This window comes from Schistocerca piceifrons, chromosome 8 (assembly GCF_021461385.2).
Source record: "Schistocerca piceifrons isolate TAMUIC-IGC-003096 chromosome 8, iqSchPice1.1, whole genome shotgun sequence".
Classification (NCBI taxonomy): domain Eukaryota; kingdom Metazoa; phylum Arthropoda; class Insecta; order Orthoptera; family Acrididae; genus Schistocerca; species Schistocerca piceifrons.
In genome coordinates, this window is record NC_060145.1 from 172287431 (window position 1) to 172314088 (window position 26658).

Genomic DNA, 26658 nt, shown 5'->3' on the forward strand with positions numbered 1-26658 from the left:
CTGTTGGAACTGCATTTCCTCAAAAACAAAACAAAAAAAAACTCGATTTGTTTTGGAGCTTGCTCATGATTTGCCTCGAAATGATTATTGTATTTACATCGACAACTGGTACAGTATTCCAAATTTACTTGACAAACTAACGAATGAGAACACAGACCTTGTCGGCACAAGGCGCCGAAACAGAGGTGTTCCCAGAATACAAGAAAAATGAAAAACTGAAACAAGGCTAACGCTTAAAGGCATACAGAAATCAGCAGATGGTGAAACAGACTGCCCAGAAAAGACGCAATGGCCAGCGCTTTCTGCGACGATACGTTTTAAGAAGGAATAGCACTTCGAAAAATCATGTTGTCATGGATTAAAACAAGAATATGAAGAGATAGGAGCGATTCCCAGTTGCACAGCTACCAGTAGGACAGGGTGATTAGTCCAGCAGAGCAATGGCCGTATTCTCTTTACAATAAGGGTCATCGTTTGGACACCTACCTCGAACACCAAAAGCGATTAGCAAATAGCCGGGCATTTACCAGAATTTTTTCCAATCACAACGAAGAAAAGACCAACAAGGACATGTGGAGTACGCATAAGAAGATGCCTTCGTAAAGAAATCTTATTGGTTGCAGTTTATGCAACCAAAGAGCGATGACACATCACGCTTCCTTTTGAAACATTACATTTTCATTGAGGTGCTCTAATGCCAGAAAGGAATGCCGATGGTGCACAAGAATGTTCACGTAACGTGCACATACACAAGAGTTGCTCGTCGAATGCTGAAGCCTGTCCGGTGCATTTGTTTAGGCACAGTCCTGCTAGAAAAGAGTTCATGACAACGACCCACTTTCAATTCGCCAGCTATCTGATTCCCAGTAAACCGTCGATCGCCCGCTTAGGCTCTGTGGAAGTCTGTTCGTCAAACACTTGTGGTCGTCCTGTTCGCGGCCTACGCGTGTTGAAACCTTGTCTCTCCTGTATTGAAGATCTACCCTAGACACTATTGACCTCCGAAACCTCAATTCTTATTTCATCCCAGATACACTTTGATTAGTTTCCACTGGTTATCATCCCACGTTCAAAACACAAAATACGAGGGTTGTCCAGAAAGTAAGTTCCTATCGGTCGCGAAATGTAAACCACACTGAAAACCAGAAACGTTTTATCTGCAACAGTTAGGTACACCTTCCACCTACTTCTCTACATAGTCGCCGCTCCAACTTCGAGGCCGGCCGAAGTGGCCGTGCGGTTAAAGGCGCTGCAGTCTGGAACCGCAAGACCGCTACGGTCGCAGGTTCGAATCCTGCCTCGGGCATGGATGTTTGTGATGTCCTTAGGTTAGTTAGGTTTAACTAGTTCTAAGTTCTAGGGGACTAATGACCTCAGCAATTGAGTCCCATAGTGCTCAGAGCCATTTGAACCAACTTCGAGTGTTGTCGTAGTGTTGTATCAACTTCCCAATATCCTCGTCATAGAAAGCAGCCGCCTATGCTTTCGGCCAGTTATCTGCACTGGTCTGCAGCTCGTTGTCTGTGGAAAAATTTTGTTTTCATAGACAGCGATTCCTGTGGGCAGGAATGAGACACGGGGGGAGCCAATTACGGACTGTATTGTCGGTGATCAAACACTTCTCATCGGAAACGCTGCAGCAGCGTCTTCATTGTCCCTGCAGTGTGCGTCCGAGAATTGGCATGAAGAAGGAACTGCTCGACAGTTGTGTTATGTGGGCTGCATGACACAGGCGAAATCTCGAACCTGGCCCTCATACTTGGCGGGAGACGCTGTTCCCTATGCAGTTTTACGTACTCACTGTTCACTCAAAACTGATAAGAGCGACGCGACACGATCAACGGGCATACTAGAGACACTGCCCAACACATTTGTGCAAAACTTTATCGGATTTTCCCGGTGATTTGCATTTCGCGACCGATCGGAACTTACTTTCGGGACAACCCTCGTAAATAAGCGTGCGACGTGCTGCAGCGTTCATAGCACACCTCTCTGTGAAGGGCTGCTCAAATACCGTGTCTACATTCACGCCAAACGTCGCATCATTCAGGGGGCGTACAAGGATCAGCTTCAGGTCGGACAACCTTTCGCTTGACCTTTCGGCAACTCATTTTTAAATTAATATCATCCTCACCCATCCATCCATATCTCTCTCTCTCTCTCTCTCTCTCTCGCGCGCGCGCGCGCGCGCCCACACACACACACACACACACACACACACACACACACACACACACACACAGCGTGTTAAGCATCTTGCTTCAATCTCCTGAACACTCTCAAATCTTAGCTCCTAAAATTTGCGTTCTCGTGAATGATGGACTAGAAACTACGGACGTCTTGTGAAAATCTTGTATGTTTGGTGTTCCGCAACTTGTATGTATTTGATGGACACTATTGCACATCATAAACTGCACTTCAATTGTGTTCGGACATACAGCACATCATCAGTGGCATTTGATACAGAGGACAGACAAACGTCTGCATATCGAAGTCAATAACACAGGAACATTCTGTATACGCCTGCACTAAAGTAGAACATAATGTTACATGCACACTGTGGACGTCTACACTAGACTACTTGTCTATCAAGTATAAAATCTTTATGGTTGTTAAAAATGACATTACTCTTGAAAACGTAGAAAAAAATGACTCTGAGCACTATGGGACTTAACATCTGAGATCATCAGTCCCCTAGAACTTAGAACTACCTAAACCTAACTAACCTAATGACATCACACACATCCATGCCCGAGGCAGGATTCGAACCTGCGACCGTAGCGGTCGCGCGGTTCCAGACTGAAGCGCCTATAACCGCTCGGCCACACCGGCCGGCGAAAAGTAGAAACCCGCGAATATTTAATATATAACTGAAACACTACAGTTAGTGGATCAATCACGACATGTAGATACGACGACCTGTATACTGGAAAGGTAAGGTTCATAATGGACATTATCGTGGACTTGCAGGCATGGTTGTATTGTATGGAAGTGGAGACCTAGAAACGACGCAGAGGCTTCGTTCCCGCCGTAGCCTGCAGTGGTACACAACCCCCGCATCAGGCTACAGCAGTCCACTCACCCCACCGCCGCCCAACACCGAACTCAGGGTTATTGTGCGGTTCGGCCCCCAGTGGACCCCGCCGGGAACGTCTCTCACCAGACGAGTTTAACCCCAATGTTTGCGTGGTAGAGTAATTATGGCGTACGCGTGCGTGGGGACAGTGTTTGGGCAGCAATTGCCGACATAGTGTAACTGAGGCGGAATAAGGGGAATCAGTCCGCATTCGCCGAGGCAGATGGAAAACCGCCTTAAAAACCATCCACAGACTGGCCGGCACACCGGACCTCCACATTAATCCGCCGGGAAGAATCGTGCCGAGGACCGGCACCCCTTCCCGCCCGGAAAGCAGTGCATTAGACCACACGGCTAACCGGGTGGGCCTCAGTCATGATTACTTGCAGGGGTATCAGATTTCAAGTATTTACGTGGCTCCATATCTTCTAGATCCACATTTTTAACGATCATTACAATTTTTCACCAGACAGACACGAAGTTTGGTGTAGCTGTGCATAGCATGTATGTAATACTCTGCTTCTACTGTAGTGTATACAAAATGTTCTTGTGCTACATACAGCTATATGCACGAATTTGTCTGTTTGTTCTCTGTACAGAAACCACTGATGATGGACAGTATGTCTGAATACTAATCCAGCAAATAAATACTTCAGAAGCGCCGCTCATAGTGTACAGCAAGATATCCTTTATCAAATTATGAAGTCGTACTTTTAGCAAGAAACATTGCAAGAAAAGGAGGGAAGTGGTACACATGACATTATTTCTTGACTCGGTGAAGCATTCCAGTCAGTCATGCCGTACTCCTTTCTCCAGTCACAATTAAAGTCCTCCCTGAAATTCCTTCGCTAATTAACTGTATTTATTGAGTAACCAATAGAAACGAAATCCTTGTGAAAAATTATGGCAGTAGCTAAGAAGCCAATCAGCAATGACCTAATGATCTTCATTTGTAAAGATTTTTTTCTGCCGTATAGAAGGCGAGAACTGCCTAGTTTGGGAGTATAACGATAATGCGACTTTAATCATCAGTGACAAGCTTCGAAAAATGGGTGTATTCTCCTAAAGATGTTTTTATGAATCCGTGCAGGCTTACAAGCGGCGGTGCTTCATTTTCCTGAACAGCAAATGGTGATATGATATGAACTTAGACGCAATCCTTCTGACGTTCAGATTTGTCAAATCTCGTTAGCATATACTATAGCATAGTCCCGAACTGTTAAACAGGTATCTAATATGTGTCAGAAATCTTTCTTCTATGACATTTTGTTTGACAACAACAGTCAACCGACGTTCCGAATTAGTCATCAATCAACGTTAGTTCATATTCGATATGCGTGCACGGATCATGCGTTTTTGTCAAGCCTAAAGCCGAGTCACCAAAATCATACATCCACGTTACGTCCTTGAAATAATCTAGTTGCAACGAGGTTCACGGCCCAATAAACTTCTTGAAAGAAATATGTTACCGGTATCGGATGTTTATCATATCCATTTTATTTTTATTTCCCTCACAAGAGTGAGTGGTTTGGCTGTGTAGTACTGTTTGTAATGAACGAAAATCATGGCTACAGCTTTCAAGCCCAACCTTGAAAATCAGTATAATCCAAAACGTAGGTAGCTGCGTCTTAAACATTTTACCTGAGACGGCTCCACAGCCAAAGACGTCGTAGTAAACCGAATAAAAATAAAATGGAATTGATAAACAGTCGATATAGGGAATGTATTTCTTCTAATAAGTTAAATCCTTTTTGCTGAGTTTTTCCTTTTTTTTTTTCTAAGCCAAAGCCATGACTGTTCAGGAATGCTCCTTCACGTCAGCCGTCGCAAACGCATCCTTACGCAGGTACAAATACGTAGTTTAAAAATAAATAGATTCACTCAATGCGGATCCTTGCCAGTCATGCTGGGCGTGTAATTAACTTATCGCTAGTCTACTGGTGGGCGACCATCTTCTCAGAGACATCCGGCCTGTAATGATATTTATGGGTGATGATAAAACTAAATTTCAGCTAGACTCAGGTTTTCATAGCCCCAAGACACAATATTAATTCCGATGAAGACTTTGCCTTCTTGTCTGAGATTGAATGGGGTTACACATTTTGGTATGAAGACTTACAAGCTTCTGGAAGATATTAAACAGGAAATGAAGGTTTGTGCAGGTACTAAAGAAAACTGTCGTTAGCCACTGCTACGAAAAATTGTTGGATTTTGTAAACCCAAGATGTTAAGAGTCTATTTAGTTACTCACTCGAGTCAGAAGCATACACATAGGATTCTATAAATGTACGAGGTCAAGTACAGAAATACAACGAATTTATGCATAAAAACACGTACATAATTGATATCAAACAATCTTCGCGCAGAAACGAGTAGCTGGTGTAACATTTTCTTGCGCCTTTGAAAACTACTCCCCGTTGCAACATAATCACAGGCACAGATGCTTCGTTGTCTGTACTTCCCCATATTCACACGGTGTTGGCCATTGTATTACCATTTAATTAGATTTTGCAACGCCCTTTCGTTCAGTGATCTTCATGTTGTTCAGCCCGGGATATGTCCAGCAGTAAGAGTTCTGCTGGCTGAACCTCTGCTTGAACGTGATCTATTTTGGCTGCCTGATGTATTTAGTGCTGATGCTGAAAGTAGAAAGCTCTTCCTAGGCTTCAACATACACAATGTGATTAAAAGTATCTGGACACCTGGCTGAAAATGGCTTAAAGGTTCGTGGCGCCCTCCATCGGTAATGCTGGAATTCAGTATGGTGTTGGCCCACCCTTAGCCTTGATGACAGCTTCCACTCTCGCAGGCATACGTTCTATCAGGTGCTGGAAGGTTTCTTGGCGAATGGTAGCCCATTCTGCACGCATTGCTGCACTGAGGAGAGGCAAATGACGTCCACCGGGCTTTCGCCAACCTACTCTCCCACATCGGATCGCCACATTATGTACCGTGATTCTTCACTCCATACAACAATTTTCCACTGTTCAATCGTCCAATGTTTACGCTCCTTACACCAAGCGATGCGTCGTTTAGCATTTACTGGCGTGATGTGTGGCTTATGAGCAGCCGCTCGACGATGAAATCCAAGATTCCTCACCTCCCGCCTAACTGTCATAATGCTTGCAGAGGATCCTAATGCGGTTTGTAATTCCTGTGTGATGGTCTGGATAGATGTCTGCCTATTACACATTACGACCCTCTTCAACTGTCGGCGGTCTCTGTCAGACGACTTCGGCCTGTACGCTTTTGTGCTGTACGTGTTCCTTCACGTTTCCACTTCACTATCACATCGGAAATAGTGGACCTAGGGATGTTTAGGAGTGTGGAAATCTCGCGCACAGACGTATGACACAAGTGACCCAATCACCTGACCACGTTCGAAGTCCGTGAGTTTCGCGGAGCGCCCCATTCTGCTATCTCACGATGTCTAATGTCTACTGAGGTCGCTGATATGGAGTACCTGGCAGCACAATGCACCTAATATAAAAAAGTATGTTTTGGGGGGTATCCGGATACGTTTGATCACATAGTGTAGGTCTTGGTGTAACTCGTTGTCTTTGACTTCCCCCTTTCAGCACTTGGGGCTACTTCCCGGTGTATGTTAGGAGGATCAATGCCTGCCATGCAACAGTACTTGCCTTCAGGCACCCAGTTACTAGATTTGCCTTTTCATTAAAGACCATGTCTACTTCAATGTGAGTGGATTTGTACCACAATGGGCAGGCACTTTTACCAGCTGAGAAAACAGAATGCCATATCACAAATACGGACCATCTGGGATTGGGCACGCCAGTCACTACCAACAAGTTTCCACATAATGATGTTTCGGGCTGACACCTTATGTTTGGTATTATGTCAGCTCCGCCGGTGAGTGAGTTATCGGTCTATGGCAACGTCGATGTATTTGGGTGTGGGAAACAGTGCTCTGGCTCGATGTCTTTCCAATTTACGTTGTCTTCTTCCTGCCCGTCATTTAGCAGATGGAAAGCACAGACTTCAGTTTTGCGTGGGTTTGGCTTCAGGAGGTTCTTGGTGTAGCATTCAGGCAACGTTCCCAGAGCTCTTGTCAGCACTTGCTGTGCTTCTGTTAACTGCGTGCCAAATGACAATATCCATTATAAACAGACCTCAATTTTTACACTGCAAAAGTAGATAAATAAGATATTTAGTATAAATGAGCACACAACAGCGTTCCAGCTAATTTTATTTCCTTCGTTTTCGCTTATATCAGCAGATACGTTTAACTACAGGTAGTAATTAACATAGCCTATCGCCAGTGTAGCCTATAAAATAAGCTACTGACTGGTGCTTCGCTTTGTTAATGTGTACTGTGTTCAGTTTAAATGAATTACGTAAACATCCAGTAACACCTAACACCAAAAAGAATACATTCAACTGTCCGGCGAATCTGGGGATGAGACAAAATTCGATAGTTCAAAATCGCAGAATGTGTGCGTGTGCGTGTGCGTGTGCGTGTGCGTGTGCGTGTGCGCGCGCAAGATGAGTTGGGACGTTGACGTCGGAAGCTGTCAAAGGGGGTGATTTTGTTCCAAGACCGTTCGCCTTGAGCACCTCCTACACCCTCGTCAGGGGATTTTACTAGTGTACTGCTGTGACAGTTTGGCCTTTTTAAGAGCACCGTACCATTACAGTCCCAAAAACCACCCAGCATCACTTTGCCCGATGATGGTTGGGTCTTCTTCTTTTGCAGCAGTCATGAATCCGCATGTTTACATTGCTTCTTTTGCTCCATTGTCTCAGGATCGTAATGATACGGCTAGCATTCGTCCAAGATGATTACGTGGCTAAAGAAGTAATCTATATTGGCCTGCACAACTGAAAAATTTCCACTGCTGTCTCGACTCGGTGGGCTTTTTGAATGGATGTGAGCAGTAGCAGAAATCAGCAGGAGACTACATTTGTCATGTTCGAAATATCGTGTAAGGCCGGCCGTTGCGACAGAGCGGTTCGAGGCGCTTCAGTCCGGAACCGCGCTGCTGCTACGGTCGCAGGTTCGAACCCCGCCGCGGGCAAGGATGTGTGTGATGTCCTTAGGTTGGTTAGGTTTAAGTAGTTCTAAGTAGGGGGGACTGATGGCCTCAGATGTCAAGTTCCATAGTGCTTGGAGTCCTTAAGATGTTGAAAAGTAAACCATGAGTGCTTTTCAGTTTTCTTCCAATCTCTTCGCTTGTGGTATACCAGTATAACGGCATTAAGGTCTCAAATGCTCTTCTGTTTGCTAGTTCTTCACAGAGAGACGGTCTGCCACTTCGTTTTTCGTCATCCAGGCCACAGATAAGGAGCAAGACAGTTCGCGAACGATTACGAGTGCCGAACAGTCCTTGATCTCTGATTTAGAAAATTTAGTGTGTGCAAAGGTTTCACATACTGCATACAGAGCCTCTTAAAACGGCGCCAAGAACCTGGAGACTGTTCCACTTCTGTGCGAGCTCACGAAGCGTCCGCACGGCTGCTAGAGGACCATGACAAACAAGTTACCGACTAGCCATATCAGACACGCGCACCGTGGATGACTTGGCAGGTGAACTTGCCGGACACTATAACAATTGTACCATTCGTACTTCGAAGAATGTTACCGAAGAGATGGCGTTCGCGTGTCCATTGCAGTCTGAGGCGTTTGTGAGACCTAGACAGTGAAACGGTGGATGTAGAGATCTACACCACTTCGAATGCTGCAGCGTCCAGTCAGCGCCAGACGAACCTTTACACTCATTTTCAACTGTAGGAGTTGCAAAGAATGTGTTAACATCGCGAGAAATGGATGCCAGAACATGAATGCAGGTGCCAGCCAAACCTGCAGACTGCACTGTTGTATTCGACCACGAAGGGCACCTCTGCGATGTCCTCAGTACGTTGCAAGTGTCAGTCGAGGTCGGAACAGTGTTCTGTGTGCTTCTGCGTGCGTTATGCCGGAGATACGTGAAGTCGAATGTGGACAAATTGTTGATGCTCTTATGGCGGGTTCTTCCGTAACCGAAGTAGACGAAATGTTCGGTGTTACGAGCGGCACCGTATCGAAGATTTATACCGCATACAGGTAAAGCGTATAACATTCTTAGGGGTAATTTTTACTAATCGTATCTGGCAATCTGGCGCTGCATAAGTCGTGGGACAGTAACTGTAAAAAAAATAACTACAAAGTTATTTTTTAGATAATTAATCCTGTTTTTTTGTTTCCACTGAACATTTATTCTCAAATTAATTAAAATAACATCTTGACAAATCTGAAATAAGTTGTAATATACTTACAATAATGAATTAATTATGCACAACCAGCTACATGCTCTCTGTCCAAAATCACACGAAGTAGTGACTCCCGTATGCCTTGTGGATAACATCGGAAGTTCACTGAGGCTTTTTGCGGATGATGCTGTGGTACATCGAGAGGTTGTAACAATGGAAAATTGTACTGAAATGCAGGAGGATCTGCAACGAATTGACGCATGGTGCAGGGAATGGCAATTGAATCTCAATGTAGACAAGTGTAATGTGCTGCGAATACATAGGAAGAAAGATCCTTTATCTTTTAGCTACAATATAGCAGGTCAGCAGCTGGAAGCAGTTAATTCCATAAATTATCTGGGAGTAGGCATTAGGAGTGGTTTAAAATGGAATGAGCATATAAAGTTGATCGTCGGTAAAGCAGATGCCAGACTGAGATTCATTGGAAGAATCCTAAGGAAATGCAATCCGAAAACAAAGGAAGTAGTTTACAGTACACTTGTTCGCCCACTGCTTGAATATTGCTCACCAGTGTGTGTGATCCGTACCAGATAGGGTTGATAGCAGAGATAGAGAAGATCCAATGGATCATTTAGTAATTGCGAAAGCGTTACGGAGATGATAGATAAACTCCAGTGGAAGACTGCAGGAGAGACACTCAGTAGCTCGGTACGGGCTTTTGTTGAAGTTTCGAGAACATACCTTCACCTAGGAGTCAAGCAGTAAATTGCCCCCTCCTACGTATACCTCGCGAAGAGACCGTGAGGATAAAATCAGAGAGATTAGAGCCCACACAGAGGCATACCGACCATCTTTCTTTCCACGAACAATACGAGACTGGAATAGAAGGGAGAACCGATAGAGGTACTCAGAGTACCCTCCGCCACACACCGCCAGGTGGCTTGCGGAGTATGGCTGTAGATGTAGATATGGCTACCCCTATCTATATGTTCTAAGCGATCCCAAACAATCCTCGGCATTGTTTAAAATGAATATTTGATTAATTAACAATTAAAATTTATACAAAAAACTGAAAATACATACATAAACGTATGTCTCCTCAGTACAGTAAGTACACTATGATGTTAGTACCTGTATGTTATTTCATTCGAGAATAAACTCTCAAATAAGAAATTACAATAATACATTTATGTTTTTTATTAATTACTAGACTCCCTTAGTGGGAATTATTCCCTTCATTTACAGAGCTTCTACGCTTTTAACTGAAATAGATTAAACAGTTATTTTTTCAGTTATAAATTTTTCTAAGCGAGTTACATATTTTGTTTACATGTGCGATCGTGAGTTAGACTGGGAAATGTTCGTTTTAAATAAGTCTTAATGGGCTGTTACGTTTCAACCGGAAATAAAATTATTCACGCAATCACAGCGCGTAATAAATTGTGTGTTGAGTCATCTTGATGGATGATCATTAAAGAGGATTGTGGCGAAAAATAAGGGGTCGACAGCTATAAAAGTCACTGCCGAATTGAGTGTCGCACTCACGACCGTGTCAGCAGCAAAACAACACGGAGGGAGGTCCATAAGCAGGGAACCGCAAGCCGAGGTGGAATTTCAAAACCACTTATTAGTTATACAAATGCCTGTAAGAGGAAAACGTGTGCCCGAGACCATAATACCTGGACTGTGGAGCAATGCGAGAGTGTCATTTGGTTGGATGAGTCTTGTTTCACACTGTTTGGTCGAGTTTACGTCCCAAGAGTGAACATGGCGAGGATTCTGTGATAATTTGGGCAGCTGTATTGTATTCCATGGGCACTAGGAAAATTGCATTACTGCCAAGGATTATGTGATCATTTTGGCTGATAAGGTCCATCCCATTGTTCAAGGCACCTGTTTATGCGGCTCACACAGTCCAGGATTGGTTTTCTGAGATACCCCAGTCACCAAATGACAATATTATTGGGCCTTTGTTGTCTTCTTTGGAGAGAACAGCTCGTGATCGCTGTCCACCTCCAGCATCACTACCCAACTTGGCACCAGGTTGCTGAAAGAACCGCATAAGATTCCCTTGAAAACCATACCAGACCTGTACGTATTCATTCCAAGATTACTGAAAGCTATTTTGAATGCCAAAGCGTCTCCTAACCGTGTTAGTGATGGTAATGTGTTGTTTGTGGTGTTTCCATATTTTTGTCCACCTCCTGTATGTGGCCATCCAGTGCTGTGCCAACGTTGCACAGTTGAGCTACAGTCGTTAAGGAGTTGGAAAGTACTTGGAGCAGATTAGATACGAGAGCGACTCTACACAAATTATGCGGCAGAACTTCTTCCATTTCTATCAGCTGTTTACTATGGATTGCTGGAGCAACGAAGCGTACGAAACGATTGGAAATAGGTGACACTCGCTTCCAAGAAGGGTCGTCGGGCAGATCCACACGATTTATATCACTGGCATCAAGGCGCTTTCTAGTCATGTACATAATCACTTTGTGAAAACTAAAACCTCTTCCATAAAACGTAACATGGATTTCGCAAACAGAGAAGGCATTTGATACTGATCAGTGTTGTCGTTTAGTGAACAAAACACAAGGTTACAGATTATGAGACCTGATTTTTAAATGAATTCAGTACTTTGTATCAATTATAACTCAACAAATTCTTAACTGAACAAAATGGGCAAACGCAAGGTTAATTTCGGGAGTCACCCAAGGGAGTGTTAAAGGCCGTTATTCTTAATAATTTATGATAATGATATAGCGGATAACGCTGATGTCTGTGTGAGGCTATTCGTGGACGAATCGACGATTGGAGCAGGGAGTGGCGTTTTACCCTGGACGTAAATAAATGTAACGTACAACCCATAACTAGGTGAAGAATCCACTAATGCTCGATTACGCTATTAGCGATAAATCACCGGGAAATAACCGTTCGCAGCAACCTTAACGTAGAATATAAGGGGAGGCATGTGTCTGTAAAAAGATTCAGCACCTATTAGCCGCTTTCACTCCTTTAGCACTAAAAAAACGAATCAAAGCGCGTATTTCACATTCGGTTGGATTCTCAATCGGAGGAGGCATTTCAAATACTCCCAAATAAACGTAAATACGACGAATGACTGTGGCTTGCAAACGGAGTGCGGCACGCAGAGCGCATGCACAAAATGGCGATCACGTCGCTGCAGTGGAGGAATTTCTAAAAATAACTTCCTTTAAAAACACTCCTTGTATTACACTCTCTGTATCCGGCAGTCATCGCCCAACTTCAGATATTTTTCATAAAGCGTTAACTGCATCGATGTGAGTAGCTGCCTCAACATTCAAATAATGTATTTTAATGTAGGGGCTGCTGCATACGGCGGAAGTTGACATTATAACCATCTGGAAAGCTAAGAAGAAAGCCAGTAACTGCCGGAACCGGTAATTGATCCACGAAAGAAATGGCTTACGAAACATTCGTCGACTGAGTCTTCATTGTTGCTCATCAGTCTGGAATATTTATCAGGTTAGATTAAAGGACGAGACAGGGAAGGTCGAATGAGGAGATGTACGTTTCGTCATGGGATCGGTGAGTAAGCGCGACGGCTTAATCGAGTGGGTCAGTGGCGGACGCTGCAAGAGGCCCTTTGCATTACGGAGAAGTTTGTCGTTTAAAATCCGAGAGCGTTTGTTCTAAGAAAAGTCGGGTGACATGTTATAATCCTCCCACATACATCCCACGAAATACCAGCAGGGGGAAAACGAGAGAAATTCGTGCTCATTCGGAGACTTAGTCACAGTCATTGTTGCCACTTAACATTCGCGGGGGCGGGGGCAGGAGGAGGAGGAGGGGGGGGGGTTATCATTAGCACACTCAGCCCCATACTGTATGGTGTCTTGCGGAATATAGCTTCGATCACACATGCTGATATTGTACCCTTTCACGTGGAGGAGACACCCAAGTACATTCGTTCACGTTCCCACTTCACTGTCTGTCTTGACATACCACTGACTTCTCTGGTCAGAGAAGACAATGCGTCGCTCAGCTTATGCATAGACCGTCTCTCTCCAGTCTGTATCGCTTTTTAATGGTACACTGTTATATACATTTTCCGAATTTGGATTCAGTAGCGATGTTACAATATTACAAACTCCCGCGTAGTTAGTTCTTGCTACACTGCTAGATGAAAATACGGTAGCTAGCTTGAACAAAATACTGTGCCTAGTGATTCGAAGAAAGCCCAGGTTGGTTACTCCCGTCTGCAAGAAGGGTAGCAGAAACTATTCGCAAAAGTACCCCCTCCCAAAACTTATTAACGTCTCTGTTGTAGAATCCTAAAGTTATATAATGAGCTCAAACGTAATGAGGTCTGTATCTTGATCTACATGATTACTCTACGGTCGTCACTTAAGTGTCTGGCAGACGGTTCATCGAACCACTTTCATTCTTTTTCCTCTATCGTTCCAGTCTCGAACGTTGCGTGGGAGGAACGGACACTTAAAAATTCCCATGCGAGCTCTTATTTCTCTTACTTTATTACAATTATCATTTCACCTTTGTTGGTGGGTATTAATAAAATATTTTCGAGTTTGGGGGAGAAAGCTGGAGATTAAAATTTCGTGAAAAGATGTCGCCGAAACAAAAAGAGTCTTTGTTTCAAGGATTGCCACCCAAATTCGCATATCATATTCGCGACAAGTTCTCCCCTACTTGGCGTAATACAAAACGAGCTGCCCTTCTTTTAACTTCCTAGATGTCCTTCGTCAATCTTATCTGGTACGGATCCTATGCTGCACAGCAATACTGTAGCAGATTAAGGACAAGCCCAATGTAGCGAGTCTCTTAAATAGATTTGTTGCGTCTTTTAAACATTCTGACAATAAAACGTAGCCGGCCGAAGTGGCCGTGCGGTTAAAGGCGCTGCAGTCTGGAACCGCAAGACCGCTACGGTCGCAGGTTCGAATCCTGCCTCGGGCATGGATGTTTGTGATGTCCGTAGGTTAGTTAGGTTTAACTAGTTCTAAGTTCTAGGGGACTAATGACCTCAGCAGTTGAGTCCCATAGTGCTCAGAGGCAATAAAACGTAGTCTTCGGTTCACCTTCTCCACAACATTATCTGCGTGATCATTCCAATTTAAGTTGTTTATAATTGTTATCCATAGGTATTTAGTTGAATTGGCAACATTTGGATTTGTGTGATTCATTGAGTAACCGAAATTTACAAGATACCTATTAGTCTCATGTGGATGACCTCACACTCATCATTATTGAGGATCAGTTGCCACCTTTCGCACCGTAGCTCAAACAGAACGACCTCTTCCAACTTATGCGTTTCTTACATTCATCCTGGAATTCGTGAATCAAAGACTAACAGTTTGTATGGATGTAAATGGAATGATCGCACAGGCTCCGTCCCATCCAAGGACATTACTCAAATGTGTAGGACCCATACCAAATAAAACTGACCGGGAAAACTGAACAGACAAAGAAGGGCGGTACGAATTGCCACAGATGTATGTTTCTCATGGGAGTGTGTCACGGAAGTTGTGTGTGTGTGTGTGTGTGTGTGGGGGGGGGGGGGGGGGGGGACTAAATTGCTTGGCTCTGAAGTATAGATGCCAGTAATCTCGCGAAAGCCTATTTACAAAATTTCAAAAACCAATATTAAGCCAAAAATCTAGAAATAGTCCTCGGCGCCCTGCATATCGTTCCCGCAGAGTCCATGCAGGTGGTATTAAGACTGATTACGGAAGCATTTAAGCAGTAATTCTTCCTGCGCTCCATACGCGATTTCAACGGGAAGAAATCTTAACATGTGGTGCCACGCCAAGTATCCTTCTGCTGTACACTACACAGTGTATTTGCAGATGTAGATTAGGGACGAGCAAAAAAATAACCATGTGATAAAATATACATGTTTTTTCGTGAGATACATACATATATATATAATCTCCTGCGCCTAAATGATCGACATTCGATTAATGGGTGTTAAATATTCAGCATCAAAAGTAATAATCTTTATTGTCTATCTTGTCTTGAGTCATCGGCGCTGTAGTTCTCATTGGCAGACTTCTCTCCCATTCTAGCTACTCTTACTGTAAGTGTCTTACAATGGGCTCAATTTAATTTCATATTCAGTATTACAAATGATCAACATGAATGTATCTACACCGCATATTCATGAAAGTTTGCAACTTCCGTGTGTCATTTCTACCACTGCAAATGTTAGCTACGAGGTGCAAAATGAACACGTTTGGTGGCAGCATTGTATTGAGAATGGTGGAAATTACTACTCGCTGCTCCCAACTATGAGGCAGAGTGTGCGCTCTCCGTACGTCCCAAGTTTCTGGATCAAGAAAAGATATGATACGATATTGCAGTGCCTGTCTTATTCTGATCACGATGCAAAGTTCCTTTGGGCATGTATGCCAGTCCTACGGAACAGGCACTGCGGCGACCACAGCCGTTACGAAACACAGCAAATGAATTCGCAATTGAGAATAAGGGCTTCCAACAGCTGTAGAATGGAATGACGATAGTTAAAATTTGTGCCGGGCGGGGACACGAACCGGATTTCCCACGTATCGCGAGCAGATGCCGTACCATTTGGTTATTCGTCCACGACTGATGGCCAGGCCCAAACTTCCGTATGTCATCAGCCATGCGTCTGATAGACGCACTGTAAAACTGAAGTAGACTTGGCACAAAATCACACGCATTACTGCACTGGTATTTAATGGAAAATACGTCCCTGTTGTGTGAAGTTTGTACGGTCCCGAGACTTCTCAAGCCTGGGAATGGGCCAAAAATATCGCTATTTGAAAAGTATTTTTGGTTCGATAATATCGACACCTTTTAAAAATATCGATACAACATATATGATCTTTAGTGTAGATGCTTAGTACGTGCGACCTCCTGTGGAAATCTGAGTAGCGAACACGAAGAAAATGGACAGGGACTGGGGATTGGTGGCTCTCGATGGGAGTGTGGGTCGATCATGAGGCGTGCCGAGACAGTCCGCGCAGTTGCGACAACACTGTGTCCCCAGATGGCTCAGTGGTTAACGCATCTGCGTAGTAAGTAGGAGATCCCAGGTTCGAATCCTAGTCAGGTACACATTTTCGCTCGTTGCCGTTGATTCCGCATAATGTCCCGATCCAGCTGACATCAGTAATCCCTTCCCATCCCTTCCCCCCTCATCGTCTTCAATTTACGTGCAACATATACCGATATTTTTAAAAATTTGCCAGTCCCAAACGTAGATGTAGCTGTTGAAAGAATGTGATCAACGTCTTCCAAAAACTTGGAAGGTCTAATGTGTGTTTGGTATTCAGTGTAGCAGGCGAGATGGCGGACGGGGGCGGAGGAGGCGGGGGCGGCGGCGGCGGCAGCGGCAGCAGCGGGGGTGTCAGTGTGGCGCTGCCGACGCCGGCGTCGGCGTCGACGTCAGTGTCGGTGTCGCAGTTCTTCAGCGAGCGTTCGGTGCTGGTCACGGGCGGCACGGGTTTTATGGGCAAGGTGCTCGTTGAGAAACTGCTGTGGGCGTGTCCCGGCATCAAGACCATCTACCTGCTGGTCCGGCCCAAGCGCGGCCATGACGTGCAGGCGCGGATTGCAGAGCTCCTCAGCGGACCGGTGAGTATCACCATCTCTCCTATATTACAGGTGTCATACGATTTGCGTAAATATACTTACAGTGACAAGCTGCGATATTTAAACCCGAAAAACTGCAACGGATTATTCAGTATCTGAGAGGCAGTCAAATGGATCATGGAATCTAATGTGCGTTTGGTATTCAGTGTAGCAGGGGATCATGGAATGGTTCTGTTCACAAGTAATCACAACAAACATTCAGACACTTATCCCACTGGGACATAAGACACTCAATTCCTATTAAGTAGAATGTGATCGGCTGCTGACTGATCCATAACCTTCTTCGTTGATCCATTATGGATCGTGGGACAACGGCTGGCATGAACTTCTTGATGCAATAATTTACCAACAGCCATATGTATTGTAGAAGTTTATTTTATGAACTTCTATGTGCTACCAGTTTCAGCATTACATTGATGCCATCTTCAGGCAGTGTCAGTCTTTGTCGCCTGGCCACCAAGAGCTGTTGCAGGACGATTTGATTCATGGATCCAGTTAGGTGGCTCCTTCCGTGTATAGCGATTTTACGACTATGATGAGTGGGGCCTGAAGATGGCCTCAATGTAATGCCGAAACTGGTATAGCACATAGAAGTTCATAGAATAAAATAAACTTCTACAATACATACGGCTGTTGGTAAATTATTCCATCAAGAAGATCCACAACCTCATCCACTCTTGCACTTCCTCGTCAGACTGCAACTGACGTCCACGTGTGCCTTTCTGCAGGTCGTGAAAGAGGTTTAGGATTTTGGCTCTACGGAGGACGTTGCAGTGTTCCCAACCAAATTGCTGAAGCGTAGCCTTTGTCCGATTATCAGCATGGGGGCAGGCATTATCGTGCAACAGGATGATTACCTCTGACAGCATTCCTGGGCGTTTTGACGCAGGGCACTTTGCAATTTCTGCGGAGTGTCTTTGTAGCGCTGTTCACTGATTGTGGTTCCACGCCCCAGGAACCCGATGAGCAGAGGAAGCATCCTGTTTCTGGGAATGCCATTTGGGCTGGGCTGTGCTGTGCCATACAAACACTCCAGTGTATCATTGACAAAATCAGTCAAGAATTCGATTTCTGCTGTCTACGCATTAATGATCCACATGTGTCAGCTATGGATGTCTGGTACCTTAGTCACCTACAGCAGATACTCAACAGTTTTTGACAGCACATACCTTGTATTGCCAATTTGAGGTACACAGATGCAATTCCTGAGAGTCGTGAATGCACAAGGAATACTACCACCAAAGGAAAGAGTGGAAGTTCCTTGCAGATTTGTACATGACTCAAGTTGCATTGGGTTTTAAGATTAACAAACTTCCAGTGCAGATTGGTCCCTGACTACCTAGTATTGCCAGTGTCAATTAGCGACATTTTAAAATGCGGCCAAAATCTGGATATTTATTGCAATGAATAGATGCAGCAAACACTACTTCCTCTAGGTTGAAAAATGATGTCCCCATCTTAGAGAGTCCCTTGCTGTAATGGACGACAGTTTTGCAACTGCTGCAGGAGCCACACTACTAAGTGCACTCACCACAATGTGGATGCCTTTGGAATTTTTTATCCAACAGGTGGCACTCACTCAAGTGATTTGGCCTACGTACACTCGCAAACTAACCTCTTCTTACACAGCCAATAAACATTTCTTGCATACGCCTGAAGACTGGCAGTTCGAATTCGTCACAGGACCACAGTGAAATTAATTTTCTATCAAATGCCTGGCAGTGCTCAGCACATCAGCTTACAGAATTAGTATTGTACTGCACAGTTCACAAGCAACAAGAACCATTCTGATGGCAAGCAGACTGTACCACTGGATTTACTCTCCTATATTAATCCAGTAGTGTCAAAGATCTATTACGAGCTCTTGTTCATTTTCAGGAGCAAAATAATGGGCTGAAGGCATGCATTATCAATTCAGCAGATGTATTACTCTAATGCTTTAAAGTACAACAGTCAAATAAAAAGCTATGTTACAACCGTTCAGTGTTGCGCATACATCCATTCATAATAGCGGGCTTCTGCCAGCGTGGCACCCCCATCACTTCACAATTGTAAAAGTGAGTAATGTGATTGGTTAAAAAACCTTTATTCTGGCCGAGTATGTAAGATGGCTGCAAGAATTTTGTTCATCTGCGCATTCCCTGCCAACATAAAGCTGGTACATTTGTTCCTATATGAGTCCACTGTCAAATATATTTCGTGACAGAAAACAATCATTTCTTGTGCTACCCAAATTACTTACCCACAAAAAAGCAACTAGTTATATTTATTCAAAGGATGTTCCACCCAAGGCAGCATTTAAGTTGAATACCTGGTATGTACAACTGCCAATCATCTTGCATCAGACAGACTGATGTAACAACTACACAGGCATCTATACTACATCTTGAAAGTCATGCATGTGAAAACTGGGTTAGGACATAACCTGTTGGTTTAGTGGATTTGGGAATAGCATTTAGGGAGGACCTCAGCTTAACAATGGCCAAAACAGTCTACAGTCAAACAATGAATTTCCCAATGAATCCCTTGCCAGTACAATGAGCTGTGTCACTAAAGTGTCAGATTTAGTGCAATATCTGTGAGGCGAGTTATTATGCACACTACTAGAAAGAGAACTGCATGTTCAATTCTTCTTGTTTCTCTGAAACTCCAATTGTTCGAGTAAGTTTTCAAATGCCATGATGATATCCAAAAACCACTGCAATGTGGATGAACCAAAGACAGTGGTTTAATCTACTGACAAAACTTTTGTAATCGATGTAAATGGCATGCCACCTAAGGTCTTGACAACTGACTCTTTGAATATTTATTGTAACAAACATTAAAGCCCATAACCAGTAGGAAATGTGACAGAAAGTGCTACACGTGTTCGATGTCGTAGGAAGATGGTAAGCATCCACTTCACAATCTGTATCTGCAACAAATAAGCAAGTGTGGATGACTTTGGAGTGCAGAGTGAAACTCAACCCAAAATATCATTGATATTTAGAGGGAAGTGATAGATTTATTATCTTTACATGGGTTTTTGTGCTCCCAGCTGTTTCCGTGCTTTAGAGTATTTTGTTGTAAAAAGTAAGACACTATGGGTTACTATTATTATTGCATTCCTTGTCACATTTCAACAGTTCAATGTTGTCATCATGTTTAATGACAGCTACAATTAACACAGCAGAAAGCAGAACATATAAAGATACTGATTCATTAGGTTTCTCTTTTTAACCTCATGGTGATTGTCTAAATTATTGTAAATATTTATCCCAGTGTGACTCAAGTGCTTTAAATTGTAAACCAATTGTGGAGTTATTGGCCATTGTTCATTGTGTTTGGTCTTTATGTCTAATGTTGAAGATTCTTCCAGTTCCCCCTCATCTTTCTGACCATCTAATTCTGTGGTACCAAATGCTGACACTTCCAGATCATCAAAGTTGCACATGGAAAAACAGTTAGTTGATTCTGCGCATCTGAGATGCATTAGCATCCTTCCATCAGCAAAAGTGATGAAATGTGTCGGTTTGTAGCATTCTGCAAACTCTAGGTCTCCACTAACTTGAATGTAACTTACACATTCAGTGTGCATAAAACTGCAGCTGAAACTGTTAATCGTGGCATTCTGTGTAAAACTTTTACTACTTTCATAGTGTATTTCACTTTAGACTATAAAATGGTAGTGTGTAAATTTCATACAAATATCTAACCTTATATGACTAACAAATTTCTTAAACATCTCATAATTTTGGAGGTAGAATGATGCTGCCAGGACTTGTAGTTGAAATGTAAATGACAGAAGTTATCTCCCACCAGAATTTGTACCTGAATGTGCAGGAATTATACACACTGTTTATATTTTAAAAAATTGCCATTTTTAGAGAGAGAGAGAGAGAGAGAGAGAGAGAGAGAGAGAGAGAGAGAGAGAGAGAGAGAGAGAGAGAGAATGATATTTATATTTGTAGCTAATGATATCTGTTAATAATTAATAATTTCAGCTATTCGATCGCCTGAGGAAAGAGCGTCCGCAAGAGCTGAACAAAATTGTGCCAATTCAAGGGGATGTTACAGAACCTGAACTCGGAATTAGCCAGTCTGACCAGAACCTGCTGATCCGCACTGTTTCTGTTGTCTTCCATTCAGCCGCTACAGTGAAGTTTGATGAAGCCCTGAAGCTCTCTGTTACTATTAACATGCTAGGCACAAAGCGCCTTGTCGAGCTGTGTCATCGTATGCTGGGCCTTGAGGTAAAAATTATCATTCACAGTGAAGTGTGTGTGTGTGTGTGTGTGTGTGTGTGTGTGTGTGTGTGTGTGTGTGTTTTTTTTTTTTTTTATTATAATTGGTACATATAATCGAGGAGCACACACAATCCATTGCTAATAAAGCCATTACTTCAGCTCCAGTTTGGCAGTGTTTAATTTTATTATGAGTAACCAATATTTTAATTGTCATATACTGTTATGAAATGGAGTTTGTTATAGCCTTTATGTCTTCTTTGTCCACATAGATCTCAAAGATTTTTCATTTTCTGGACATTAAGCTTTTACTTGTACTAATATCCATGTATTTTCTTGGAGAAAAAGAAAGTTACTAAATCAATACATTGTGATATTATAGTGTATGTGTGATTTTGTTAATTATGAAACAAGGAAGTTTGTATGTGGTGGTGGTGGTGGTGGTGGTGGTGGTGGTGGTGGTTGTGGCATGTTTTATAATTGTAAATTACACAATAATGTCTAGTGAGCTTTTTACAGGTTCTGAATCCAAAATAATTTGGGTAACAATAAGTGTCAAAGGTAGATCAAACATTGTCATTAGATGCTCCTCATAGGTACTCCTTATTACCCTGCTCCTCAGGAGCAGCACTGGCCAAATACTTCAGAGTACAGAAGCTGTGGCATGGTTGCAAGTAGAACAGTGATCAAAAAAGTGAAGAAAATTTATTTATTTCCATCTATTATCATAAACTTGTTGGGTCCTCGAACTATCAGTTTTGGTCAGTAGTGACCATATTCAGATCTGCAGCAGACATGGGAAACACACAAATACAATGAGTGGTAAAGCTTAAGGTAATAAAATAGGCCATAAAGAAAAGTATTACTGACATACATGTGAAAATTATGCACCTACCTGTTTTGAAAACATGTCCTAATGTAATGGAGACATAGTGGCACTGTTAGAAAATAAATGCACAATCAGCTTAACATCATTACACATGTATAAAATATTGTATGATATAGAATAAAAAGAAAAATACACTTGTTAAAGTCTGTAGTGGCTTACCGGGTGTATAAGTCAACAAAATTAATAAAATACAATAAATTGCTAAAAAGAAAAAACAATAAAGAGCCAAAGGAACTGGTACACCTGCCTAATATCGTGTAGAGCCCCTGTGAGCATGCAGAAGTGCCGCAACATGATGTGGCTTGGACTTGACTAATGTCTGAAGTAGTGCTGGAGGGAATTGACACATGAATGCTGCAAGGCTGTCCATAAACCGATAAGAGTGTGGATGGGTGGAGGTCTGTTCTGAACAGCACATTGCAAGGCACCCCAGATATGCTCAATAATATTCATGTCTGGGAAGTGTTCCTGGAGCCACTCTGTAGCAATTCTGAGGTGTCGCATTGTCCTGCTGGAATTGCCCAAGTCCGTCGGAAGGCACAATGAACATGAATGGATGCAGGTGATCAAACAGGATGCTTACGTACTTGTCACCTGTCGGGGTCATACCTAGATATATCAGGGGTCCCACATCAATCCAACTGCACATGTCCCACACCATTACAGAACCTCCACCAGCTTTGAGAGTCCCCTGCTGACATGCAGGTTCCATGGATTCATGAGGGTGTCTCCATACCCAAACATGTCCATCCACTTGATACAGTTTGAAATGAGACTCGTCTCACCAGGCAAAATGTTTCCAATCATCAACAGTCCAATGACGGGCCCAGGTGAGGCATACAGCTTTGTGTTGTGCAGTCATCAAGGGTACACAAGTGGCCATTGCACTCCGACCACCCATATCCATGATGTTTGTTGAATGGTTTGCATGCTGATTCTTGTTGATGGCCCAGCATTGAAATCTGGAGCAATTTGCAGAAGGGTTGCACTTCTGTCATGTTGAACAATTCTCTTCAGCCGTCGTTGGTCCCGTTCTTGCATGATCCTTTTCCAGCTGCAACGATGTCAGAGATTTGATGTTTTACTGGATACCTGATATTCACGATACTCTTGTGAAATGGTCACATGGGAAAATTCCCACTTCATCGCTACCTTGGAGATGCTGTAACCCGTTGATCGTGCACCAACTATAACACCATGTTCAAACTCGCTTCATTGTTGATAACCTGCCATTGTAGCAGCAGTAACCGATCTAACAACTGTGCCAGACACTTGTTGTCTTATATAGGCATTGCCAACAATAGCACTGCATTCTGCCTGTTTACATATCTCCGTATTTGAATACTTATGTCTACACCAGTTTCTTTGGTGTTTCAGTGTAGTTAAGTGACAATAATCCTGATGCGTTCTTGTGGTGAATTTTGCTTAAAAATATAATTATATACATAAAAGCAAGTTTACGTAGATCACAGAATATAAAAATGATAAAATAAAAAAGAAAATAACCCAAATGAATGAAAACAGACTTAAGCAAATAATCAGCACCTTCTGTTGATTTGACTGCCAGAATGCAGCATAGGCAAGATGTGGTCAAAGATTCGTAACAATCAGAGGGCCGCTCGTACCCTATGACGTGACATTCCAGGAAAAGAGTGTTAAAACACTGTACCAGTCTAATTTATCATGAAGTTAAATGCAAGATGCTCTTAATAATTTCCACAAGGAAACACTCATTCAAAATCTGACAAAAGGCCCAAAGAGATTCTGGTCGTATGTAAAGTACACCAGTGTCATGATGCAGTCAATGCCTTTACTGCACATAACAATGGTGATGTTATTGATGACAGCCTCAATAAAACAGAGTTACTAAACACAGTTTTCCAAAATTCCTTCACAAAAGAAGATGAAGTAAATATTCCAGGATTGAAATTGAGAACAGTTGCAACATGAGTAACTTTTACTGACTTCAGAGTAACTTTTAGATTTCCAGAAGGCTTTTGGCACAATTCCTGACAAGCAACTTCTAATCAAACTGTGTGCCTCTGGAGTACTGTCTCAGTTGTGGAACTGGATTTGTGATTTCCTGTCAGAAAAGTCACAGTACAAAATAGCTGATGGAAAGTCTTTGAGTGAAACAGAAGTAATATCCGGCGTTGCCCAAGGAAGTGTTACAGACCCTCTGCTGTTCCTGATATACAAAAACAATTTAAGAGATAATCTGGGGTGCTCTCTTAGTTTGTTTGCAGATGAGTATAACCAATTGCAAAATGATTTAGATAAGATATTTTATGATTCAGAAAGTGGCAATTGACTCTAAATAATGAAAAGTGCAAAGCCATACAAATGAGTAGCAAAAGGAATCCACTAAATTTCAGGTACAGGATAAACCACACAAATCTAAAGGCTTTAAATCCAATTAAATACTTAGGTGGTACAGTTATGAATAACTTAAATTGGAACGATCATATAGGTAACGTTGTAGGGAAAGCAAACCAAAGACTGCAATTTATTGGCAGAACACTTAGAAAAAGTAACAGGTGTATTAAAGAAACTGCTTACACTATGCTTGTCTGCCCTCTCCTGGGGTATTGCTATGTGGTGTGGGATCTGTATCACACATAAAGATTTAAGTTTTTTTTCTGCTCGCTGATTGAGAGTGAAATGGTACAAAATTAGCTTGAATCTAGTTCAATAAACCCTCTGCTAGGCATTTAATTGTAAATTTCAGAGCGGTCATGTGGTAAATGTAGATGTAATTCATGTAATTACTGTGAGGACAGAATTAAAGAATTTAGGGCATATACAGAGATTACCAGCAGTCTTCCTTCCCACACACAATTCACAGAGGGAGAAAATGATTGTGGTGCACCATGGTAAACACACTGTACATCATCATCATCATCATCATCTCCTTCTGGCGAGCCGGGTAGGAACTTTGTGAACAATATGTCTCCATTGGTTTGTGCCCTGGTATAGCTTTTCCCTGTCCACTACGTCCCATGTTACTCCTCTCCTCTTGAGATCTTCCTTAACCTGGCCTGTCCATCTCTTTCTAGGCCACCCAATTGGTCATCTTCCTGGTACCTCCATCTCCAAATACTGGTGTGAAGTTTGAGTCAGGTGCATTCGCTTCACATGACTGAACCACTTCAATCTCAAAGCACTCATTCTCTCCTCTATAGTTGATGGCACCTGCAGGTCTCTCCTTACATAATCATTCCTGACTCTCTCTCTCCTAGTTTTTTGTAGCGCTGACCTAAGGAACTTCGTTTCACATGCTTGTATTTGATTCTCTTCTAATTTATGACGCAGGCCTCTAGACTATACATCATGATTCACAGGAGATAAGTTTTATACATGGTCTGTTTGGCTCTTTGGGGGACTTCCTTGTCCCAGATTAGATTTCGTACTTGATGGAAGAAGCTAGATCCTTTTGTTATTATATTTAAGACTTCTAGTTTGGAACTTCCATCGTGTGATACGGTGCTACGCAGATGATTGAAGCTTTTCACACATTCAGTCTTCCCCCTCTCCAGTAAACACACTGTACAGATGCTTGTAAACTATGGATGGTAGATGTTTTTGTAGCTGAAGTCATTAAATTTATAAAAATAAATTGCAAGGCATAATATTAAATTTTTGAGTTTAGTTTATTTCTCAGTTTGATTCTTGTATTTTGTAATAACCTTAAAACAAAAGAAAAGACCAAGTTGTAACCAACAATTACTTCAGTCAGAAATAAGTGTGTTTGCCATGATTATCTGTAACAGTTAGGGAACTGATCCATTTTATGGGAAATATCTTCTTCTCTTGTTATAGTGGGTATTTGTTATGTTACATTTATCTGTACTGTTTTGACTAGTTCTTGAAATTATGTTGAATTTCAAATGTTTAAGTAACCTCTTAATATAATAAATTTTCCTTTTTTCAGGCACTAATCCATGTGTCAACAGCGTATTGCAATTGTGATAGAGAGGAAGTGAATGAAGTGATATATCCTCCACCCTACGATCCCGACAAGATAATCCAATGCATGGAATGGATGGATGATGATCTCATTGATGCCCTAACACCAAAGTAAGACTTCAGCACTATTTTCTATTAATAATAAGCAGATGTCAATCTTAAAACCATTTAGGTAAGAGACAACAGTAGCTCAGCTGAATAGTCAATTTATTTAAAATATTTTTGTTATGACTGCTGAATGTACAGAATACTGCAGGTGCCATTTGTTTAAGTACCTGTGTGGTGGAAGCCCTCCTGACCACATAGGAATCGCACTGTTAGTGCCTGAGCTGGAAGCTCTCCTTGCAAGTCAAGGAGTATCTGCCCATCACGGGTTCCAGACGACAATTTACTGGCCAGATGTGGCTGGGTAGTACCTGTGGAAAGAGCCCTCATTTGGACTGGGTGGTGCCATAATGGAAGGTTTACACATGAAGCAAATTAAACTCTCTCCCGCTGACAGCCACAAGGCCCAAGCAGTTGAGCAAGATTATTATATTGCAGAGAAATATGGCCCCACGATGTCCCCCCGCCCCCCTCCTTCCAGCCACTCTTTGGGAAGAGGGACAAGCCATATGTCTAAGAACAAAATACGTCACCCAATACTTGGTCTGTACCATGACTGA

The 26658-nt window shown here is 42.6% G+C and overlaps 1 protein-coding gene across 3 annotated transcripts in view; it reads left to right on the forward strand.

Moving 5' to 3' along the window:
* Window positions 1–26658, forward strand: part of LOC124711259 (putative fatty acyl-CoA reductase CG5065) — a 492981-nt gene that overhangs the window by 427192 nt on the left and 39131 nt on the right. For all 3 annotated transcript variants that reach the window (XM_047241233.1, XM_047241234.1, XM_047241235.1), the window contains 3 exons: window positions 16597–16897; window positions 20899–21147; window positions 25959–26104. In XM_047241233.1, coding sequence (XP_047097189.1) covers window positions 16610–16897; window positions 20899–21147; window positions 25959–26104 — 683 coding nt within the window. In that variant the 5' untranslated portion in view covers window positions 16597–16609. The remainder of the gene's footprint in view (window positions 1–16596; window positions 16898–20898; window positions 21148–25958; window positions 26105–26658) is intronic.